The 10,000-nt window shown below is 48.9% G+C and overlaps 1 protein-coding gene across 4 annotated transcripts in view; it reads right to left on the bottom strand.

The window, feature by feature from the left end:
- The window catches only part of LOC143293899 (deleted in lung and esophageal cancer protein 1-like), an 85,830-nt gene that overhangs the window by 75,070 nt on the left and 760 nt on the right, over positions 1–10,000 (bottom strand). For 3 of the 4 annotated variants that reach the window (XM_076605249.1, XM_076605251.1, XM_076605252.1), the window contains exons 2-6: positions 8,831–9,142; positions 8,020–8,173; positions 6,323–6,433; positions 4,942–5,132; positions 3,087–3,301 (exon numbers count right to left, since the gene is read on the bottom strand). In XM_076605249.1, coding sequence (XP_076461364.1) covers positions 3,087–3,301; positions 4,942–5,132; positions 6,323–6,433; positions 8,020–8,173; positions 8,831–9,070 — 911 coding nt within the window. In that variant the 5' untranslated portion in view covers positions 9,071–9,142. The remainder of the gene's footprint in view (positions 1–3,086; positions 3,302–4,941; positions 5,133–6,322; positions 6,434–8,019; positions 8,174–8,830; positions 9,143–10,000) is intronic. The other variant, XM_076605250.1, reaches the window with a different exon arrangement.

Raw genomic sequence — 10,000 nt, 5'->3', positions numbered from 1 at the left:
CCTTCACCCACACCCTCACCCACACCCTCACCCACACCCTCAGCCACACCTCACCTTCACCCACACCCTCACCCACACCCTCAGCCACACCTCACCTTCACCCACACCCTCAGCCACACCTCACCTTCACCCACACCCTCACCCACACCCTCACCCACACCCACACCCTCAGCCACACCTCACCTTCACCCACACCCTCACCCACACCCTCACCTTCACCCACACCCTCAGCCACACCTCACCTTCACCCACACCCTCACCCACACCCTCACCTTCACCCACACCCTCACCCACACCTCACCTTCACCCACACCCTCACCCACACCCTCAGCCACAACTCACCTTCACCCACACCCTCACCCACACCCTCACCTTCACCCACACCCTCAGCCACACCTCACCTTCACCCACACCCTCACCCACACCTCACCTTCACCCACACCCTCACCCACACCCTCAGCCACAACTCACCTTCACCCACACCCTCAGCCACACCTCACCTTCACCCACACCCACACCCTCAGCCACACCTCACCTTCACCCACACCCTCACCCACACCCTCACCCACACCCTCACCCACACCTCACCTTCACCCACACCCTCACCCACACCCTCAGCCACAACTCACCTTCACCCACACCCTCACCCACACCTCACCTTCACCCACACCCTCACCCACACCCTCAGCCACAACTCACCTTCACCCACACCCTCAGCCACACATCACCTTCACCCACACCCTCACCCACACCTCACCTTCACCCACACCCTCACCCACACCCTCAGCCACACCTCACCTTCACCCACACCCTCAGCCACACCTCACCTTCACCCACACCCTCAGCCACACCTCACCTTCACCCACACCCTCAGCCACACCTCACCTTCACCCACACCCTCACCCACACCTCACCTTCACCCACACCCTCAGCCACACCTCACCTTCACCCACACCCTCACCCTCAGCCACACCTCACCTTCACCCACACCCTCACCCACACCCTCAGCCACACCTCACCTTCACCCACACCCTCACCCACACCCTCAGCCACACCTCACCTTCACCCACACCCTCAGCCACACCTCACCTTCACCCACACCCTCACCCACACCTCACCTTCACCCACACCCTCAGCCACACCTCACCTTCACCCACACCCTCACCCACACCCTCACCCACACCTCACCTTCACCCACACCCTCACCCACACCCTCACCCACACCCTCACCCACACCTCACCTTCACCCACACCCACACCCTCAGCCACACCTCACCTTCACCCACACCCTCACCCACACCCTCACCCACACCCTCACCCACACCTCACCTTCACCCACACCCACACCCTCAGCCACACCTCACCTTCACCCACACCCTCAGCCACACCTCACCTTCACCCACACCCTCACCCTCACCCTCACCCTCACCTTCACCCACACCCTCACCCACACCCTCAGCCACACCTCACCTTCACCCACATCCTCACCCACACCCTCAGCCACACCTCACCTTCACCCACACCCTCAGCCACACCTCACCTTCATCCACACCCTCACCCACACCCTCAGCCACACCTCACCTTCACCCACACCCTCACCCACACCCTCAGCCACACCTCACCTTCACCCACACCCTCACCCACACCCTCAGCCACACCTCACCTTCACCCACACCCTCACCCACACCCTCACCCACACCCTCACCCACACCCTCAGCCTCACCTCACCTTCACCCACACCCTCAGCCACACCCACACCCTCACCCACACCCTCAGCCACACCTCACCTTCACCCACACCCTCACCCACACCTCACCTTCACCCACACCCTCACCCACACCCTCAGCCACACCTCACCTTCACCCACACCCTCACCCACACCTCACCTTCACCCACACCCTCAGCCACACCTCACCTTCACCCACACCCTCAGCCACACCTCACCTTCACCCACACCCTCACCCACACCCTCAGCCACACCCTCACCTTCACCCACACCCTCAGCCACACCTCACCTTCACCCACACCCTCAGCCACACCTCACCTTCACCCACACCCTCACCCACACCCTCAGCCACACCTCACCTTCACCCACACCCTCAGCCACACCTCACCTTCACCCACACCCCCACCCACACCTCACCTTCACCCACACCCTCACCCACACCCTCACCCACACCCTCACCCACACCTCACCTTCACCCACACCCTCACCCACACCCTCAGCCACACCTCACCTTCACCCACACCCTCAGCCACACCTCACCTTCACCCACACCCTCACCCACACCCTCACCCACACCCTCAGTCACACCTCACCTTCACCCACACCCTCAGCCACACCCACACCCTCAGCCACACCCTCATCCACACCCACACCCTCAGCCACACCTCACCTTCACCCACACCCTCAGCCACACCTCACCTTCACCCACACCCTCAGCCACACCCTCACCCACACCCTCACCCTCTCACCCACACCCTCACCCACACCCTCACACTCACCCATACCCTCAGCCACACCCACACACTCACCCACACCCTCAACCACACCCTCACCCACACCCTCACACTCACCCACACCCTCATCCACACCCACACCTCAAATTCACCCACACCCTCAGCCACACCTCACCTTCACCCACACCCTCACCCACACCCTCACCCTCAGCCACACCTCACCTTCACTCACACCCTCACCCACACCCTCACCCACACCCTCAGCCACACCCTCAGCCACACCTCACCTTCACCCACACCCTCACCCACACCCTCACCCTCAGCCACACCTCACCTTCACCCACACCCTCACCCACACCCTCACCCACACCCTCACCCACACCCTCACCCACACCTCACCTTCACCCACACCCTCACCCACACCCTCACACTCTCACCCACACCCTCACCCACACCCTCAGCCACACCTCACCTTCACCCACACCCTCACACTCTCACCCACACCCTCACACTCTCACCCACACCCTCACCCACACCCTCACCCCCACCCCCACCCTCACCCACACCCCCACACCCTCACCCCCACCCTCACCCTCACCCACACCCACACCCCTTCCTCCACTTACTGTTTTTCCGGTTTGGACTGAATGTTGATCTGCTTCGCTTTTTTCTTGGAGGGCTTGATGATGGTTTCGTTGTCCATTTCGGCCGGCCGAAGGTAGCGAGGGTTTCGTTTGTAGCTGACCTTGGCATCCACCTGGGCAAGGTCGCTTCGATCGATCTGTCGCTGATCTGTCCCCATGTAGGTTTTCCAGGCCTGCGCTGAGGGGAACTTCTCTTCCTGTGTGCGCGCAAGAGAAGAGAAGGAAAAGGAAGATGCTTTTGGTGACAAAGAGTCTTGACTCACTAGGTACTGCTAGTTAGTTAGCTCCCCTGACTTTCCCCCCCCCCCACAGACCACCCATTTGTATTGGTAAGAAATAAAATCACCAAAAAAAAAAGAGTTGAATTTATGAACTGAAAACTTCCAAACTGATCAGTAAAATAACAAGTTAGCTGGGGACAAAGTATAAAGCTGCCTTCTCATGCTATCCTACAGTGAAATGATGAAATTCTAGGAAATTTTCTATCTAAAATTACGTTTAAATAACATACTAACCGTGACCCAACTAGTGCAGACTCCGGCAGGGGTCTGACATTCCTGTCCTGTGCAAACTACTATCCGCCTATGCGGAGAAAATGAGAGAACTACGGCCGATAACCTCCCGGAAGCAGGTAACGTCCCCTTTGTCCCCCTGGCTAGCGCCCTCTTTTTTCCGGTTCCCTGACCTTCTCCACCTCACTCACGTACCCCCACTCCGCCTTCACATCGGCAGACACTCCCTAGTCCAGCCCCGTTCGGGCATCCCCCACGGAAACCCAGAGGTTCTCAACCTACATGCCTGGCTACTGTGCGGGAATCCCTGTCAGCACTAGGCGCCTCCGATGACACAGCTGACCTTGTGTGCAGGTCACATCGCAAAGGCACTCAAGGTGTTTACATTATCCATATTTTTTTGTTCGACATTTGCCCACACTGATGATTGTAAACGAATCCAGGTAAACACACACAATTTGAAACAGGTTAAATTCAGAATGTTATACTGCCATGACAGGGCTGCTTCATCTAATTCCGTTGTCTGCCTTGTGACGGAGATGAAACTGGGTCAGACGCCGTTGCTGACACTCACTTTTCATGTGAACCGGTCACCGCGAAAACATCTGTCCTGCTTATGAGCGCAGCAACACACACTGCATTTGCTGGTCACAGTGGAGAGTGGAAAGGTTAGTTATATATTCTCAGCTCATAACGTCATTATGGAAATTAGGTGCCACTCCAAAAATTCAAAAGTATCTAAGGCCCCGATTGGGCTCCCTCGTCTGAAATGGTTGTGAACAGTCGGGGATCCGATCAGGGTCTTTCATCCGGAGTGAGTGAACAGGTCACAAAACATGAGAAAAGGGCAAAAAATGAACTCACAAATGATGATATTAATCCAACATAAGGTAGCAGTAGTACCCATCTGAATCAGAAAATGAACTGAACTTCTAGGTCAGGCAGTGTAGCATGGCTTTGCCAGTCTGCTCAGAGGAAGGCGTGTGGGGTTTGTGTGTGTGTGTGTGGAGATGTGGTAAGCAAAATTATTTTTTTTTAAATCCCTTGAATAATGAATGATATAACTTACGTGAAGTGGTCCTATCAGCGTTTATGTACACTCACTGAAGCATACTCCGCTATGTAATATGGTTCACTGGGTTTTTGATGAATTCTGATTTTGTGGTGGTGTTTTGGGCGGGAGAGGGGGGGGGGGGGGTGTTGCATTTCTGGTGACATTAAGTGGAACTGGATTACATGTGTTCATCAAGAAAGAAATATAACCTTCACTGCAAGGGTATAAAAAAAAAATTTTTTAAATCAAAAAGAAGAAAAAAAAGCCTTACTGTGGCCTGGTCTCGCAGGGCAAGGTAGTCATCATCCTCCATGGTGTCCACATCCGACAGGAAGGACGGGAAGTCCATGCTCTCCCCTGGCTTGACGTTCACCGGGTGCAGGGGCTGCGACTCCGTCAGGTTCTGTCGGCTGTGCTGCTGGGACGACAGTGTCTCTCTGGCGTACTGCGGAATGGATGGGCCTGCAGGGTTGGGATATACAGAGTCAAAGTCAAAGTCAAAAAATGTTTTAATTGTCAGGCCTCTGGCCCATAACAACAGGAGTCACAGCAAAATGTAGCATGCAACATGTGTTCATTTACATATCATTGAGGCACTTTTTCCTCAAAGTTAGTGCTTTATAGATATACATTGACAATTTCCAGATTGTTTCAGAATTTTCGCTAGCTAAGATAGAAGAGAGTCTGGACAATGATGGGCTGCTGAAGTATTTAAGCGGTATTAATTCGTGTCTCAATTCCATATATTTAGGACATACAAACAGAAAGTGTATTTCATTTTCAATCGTGCTGGAGCAAAAAGGACAGCAACTATCAGCATTATTCAAATTTGGCTTGTATTGTAAATAACTATGTTTAACTGGGGACATACCCATTCTAAACTTAGCAAGGCAATTTCGAAAGTTAACATTCCTGAGCTGATATATATAAGCTTTAGGAGTTATAGTTTGGTTAAAGCTTGCATACATTTGAAAGAAATTGTGACCTTCGAGTGCAGTATGCCATTCTTGAGTGGAAGAATCAATTAGTCTCTGTTTGAATTCGGGATATACAGAGAGAGAGAGAGAGATGAATCAAGTGACGGCTAAGTTACATATTAAGTACAAATAACATCATGATAATACCGATGATGATGATGATGATGATAATAATAATAACAGCAATGATACTGCTAATAATAATAATAATAATGACAATAATCATGATAATAATAATAATATCAATACAATAATAATGATAACCACAACAACAATAAATAGTATACTTTTATTGTGCTTAAAACCTCTTGAATAAAGTGTTTTACAACAGACATCACACACACACACACACACACACACACACACACACACACACACACACACACACAGATGCACACACCAAATTATGCACACACAAAGACACACACACATAAAGCACACACACACACACACACACGCTTACGTGCATACATGCACGCACACACCAAATCATGTGCACACAAAGACACACACACACAAAGATGAGCACACACTCACACACACACACACACACACACACACACACACACACACACACACACACTCAAGCACACCCACACACCCCCACCCAACCCCACACACAGAGTAGGAAGACGAAGCTGAAAAATGTGTAAACCAGGTAATGCCCCTCTATACCTGAAGGCGGAGGGACGGACGCTGGTTCCTCTGTGGAGTAGTCTTCTGGCGTCAACAGGTGATGGTCTCTCAGCAGAGTGGTGTCAATGCACGACCTGAAGTGTGCACGACCTGCAAGGCAAACACACACACGTTCATGGCTGACACCGCCGACTGTGACCTTTTGAAAGGTTTGAAGTCTGCGCATGCGTGTACATGTGGGGTGTTGGATTTTGGTATATTTTCTTTTAGAACTTCACAGATTTACAACAACAAAAAAAGAAAAAAAAAAGGTCAGTTTCAGTCAAACAGTAACTTGATGTGATAGCATAATACACAAGAAAGTGGAGTGATGACCTAGAGGTAACGCGTCCGCCTAGGAAGTGAGAGAATCTGAGCGCGCTGGTTCGAATCACGGCTCAGCCGCTGATATTTTCTCCCCCTCCACTAGACCTTAAGTGGTGGTCTGGACGCTAGTCATTCGGATGAGACTATAAACCGAGGTCCTGTGTGCAGCACGCACTTAGCGCATGTAAAAGAACCCACGGCAACAAAAGGGTTGTTTCTGGCAAAATTCTGTAGAAAACTCCACTTTGATAGGAAAAACAAATAAAACTGCACACAGGAAAAAATACAAAAAAAAAATGGGTGGCGCTGTAGTGTAGTGATGCGCTCTGCCCTGGGGAGAGCAGCCCGAATTTCACACAGAGAAATCTGTTGTGATAAACAGAAATACAAAGACAAATACAAATGGGGGAGACAGTATTTTTGTACTGTGTGCATATTTGTGCATACAAGTTTTGGGAGAAGGATGAGGTGACACAGTCGAGTTAGCGGTAACGGAAGCTAGTGCCCACAAGTTCAAGTTCCGTATAAAAGACCAGGATTTTTATCCCCACCCCCTCCCGCTAGACCTTGAGCAGTGGTCTGGCTGCTAGTCTTTTAAGATGGGATGATAAAGTGAGACCCTGTGTGCAGCATGCACTTTGCACAAGTGGAAGAACTCATGGCGACAAGGGAGCTGTTCCTGGGAAAGTTCTGTGGAAAAAAACAACAACCAAACACATTCCTAGTGAAACTACATACACACTTGCAGACAGAGGAAAGACATGGTTGGTGCTGCCCTGTGAAGACATGCTCAATCTCCCCCTGGGGGGGGGACAGTGAGCCTGAATTCCTCACAAAGAAATCTCTTGAGATAAAAACTTATTAAACTCAACACAAACTACAACAGAAAAACACACAGCACAACACAAACACACACACACACAAAACACAACACAACACACATAACGTAAACACAATAAAACACACAACACAACACCAACGCAACACAAACACACAACACAAACACAACACACACAATGCAAACACAACACAAAACAAACACAACACACACAATGCAAACACAACAAAACACACAACACAATACAAACACACAACAAAAAAACATACAACATAAACACACAACACAAACAACAAAAACACACACAGCACAACCACACAACACAAACACAATGCAAACACACAACGCAAACACAACACAAACACACAACACAAACACAACACAAACACAATGCAAACACACAATGCAAACACAACACAAACACACAACACAAACGCAGAACATAAACACACAACACGACAAAAAGACATAAACACACAACACAAACACACAACACAAACACAAAAACAACACAAACAGAACAGAAGCACACCTGGGGGAAGTCCCAGCTTGTCATAGTCACTGCACGACTTTGACGAGCGGTGAATGTCACGCTCGTCCGCCGACATGGCTCGTGCCTGTGCCTGCATGATGTGTCGTTCCAACATGGCTGCCTCTTCCATCCGTCTCTTCCACTCATCGTAGACCTGGTTCCAGATTTAAGATTTCATTAACTTTTGACCCCTATCAAATTTGAATGGAGGATTTCAGATAACAACGTAATCAAGAACACAACTATGTTTTTTTCATAAGGTTCGTAAATTAAAGGTTAACATTCACTCAAGTGTTCTACAACATTGCAAGTTTTAAAGAACTGACTTAGCTTTAACAGAACCTGCTTGCTAGCAGAAAATAATTTACAGAATGAGAATACAGACTTTATGAGTTTTACAAGCATGTATTCCTCAACCATCCTTTCTTTTTAACCTCCTGTTCAAGTTAGACTTCTAACTACAGGGTTAGTTATCGTTCGTGCAATTTGTGTTGTTAGAAATTAGATGCTCTGTGATCAGACAATACTCATTTCATTTACTTGATTACAAGTCAGTCCTGTACTGTTTAACATTGCCACATACACTGTCGCCATATACTGTTTGCCTTTTGCCCATTTTGTCTTTTCCATGTGCTCCCATGAGGACTTTCTGGAATAAAAATCTTGACTCTTGATTCTACTTCCCACCACCCACCCACCCCAAAACCTCCCTATTACTTTTTTTTTTTTTTTTGGTCTTTTTTTTTTCCCTTTTCTTTTGGTGTAATATCACTTACAGTAGAAAGACACTAAACTAAAGACCACCGCTCACCTTCTGCAGTCTGTCGACGTAACGCTCGTGATACGGGTCATCTCCTCCCTTGGACACCTGCAGGTTTTTCACCGTCTCTGGACGCACGGCTTCGCGGGTGTAGAGATCGCGGAACGCCCGTGCCAGTATGTGTCTGATGTCCTGCGAGCGACCGGTGGAGGGACGCTGCAGGTACATGGCTGGTTCCTGACCTCTGGGGGTCGCCTGTACCCGCGGCGTGTTTTCTGTTGTGCTGGCCATGCTTCTGTTTCCTTTCGGGGGTGTGGGGTGTGTGTGGGGGATCTTTCGTCTGACGCGTGGGTTACCTTCTGTCTGTGGACAACGTTGGTCTGGTGATATGTTTTTACATATATGTTAAAATGTATGTATGCAGCGCGGGCGCATGTGTGTGTGTGTGTGTGTGTAGTCACATTTTGGTGTGTGTATGAAAGTGTGTGTGTGTGTGCGTGTGTGTGTGTGTAGTCACATTTTGGTGTGTGTATGTAACATAGATATGATGTTTTATGTCAACTAAAGCGTTTTTGTAAAGCACCTAGAGCAGATTTCTGGATAGTGTGCTATATAAGTATCCATTATTATTATTATTATTATTACAGCTGGGAAAAGTTTACAAAGACTGGAGATCTTCCGTTTTCTTCTTCTTCTTCTCTTCACTGGTTTATTGTCTATTCACTACAAAGTGATTCAAACAAGTGCACATTTTTTCAGCAGACACATAACACACTCATACAAAACCAATCAACCAAACAAAATAACACAGCTGACAGTCAAGTGGTGGAGCATTGGTTGGTCATCAGTCACACTGCCAGTGAACAAAAATCTTATCTTTAATGCATAACTTATCACATGTATTATATTGACTTCAGAATTTAGAAGGAAAAAAAAATGCTTGTTAGGTCACTAAATGAATTTGCTAAGCTGACTTTTAATGCTTATGACTACTGAGGTAATGCTTTTCTAATGTCTATACTCCATGCCTGATAAGGGTCAAAGGATTACATTTCCTTGATTCTTTAAGAATGTAAAACTCTCCAGTTGTATCACAAGAAAACTGAGTTATTACGCTTCACATTAAAACACACACACACACAAATCATGCGATTTTGTTTCTGTTTTCTTTCTTTCTTTCTTTTTCATTTCTCAGACTCTACTGATCTCCAATGTATGTAG

This window comes from Babylonia areolata, chromosome 19, assembly GCF_041734735.1.
Source record: "Babylonia areolata isolate BAREFJ2019XMU chromosome 19, ASM4173473v1, whole genome shotgun sequence".
Lineage (NCBI taxonomy): Eukaryota > Metazoa > Mollusca > Gastropoda > Neogastropoda > Buccinidae > Babylonia > Babylonia areolata.
Note: the sequence above shows the minus strand (reverse complement) of the source record. Positions and strands in the feature narration are given on the sequence as shown.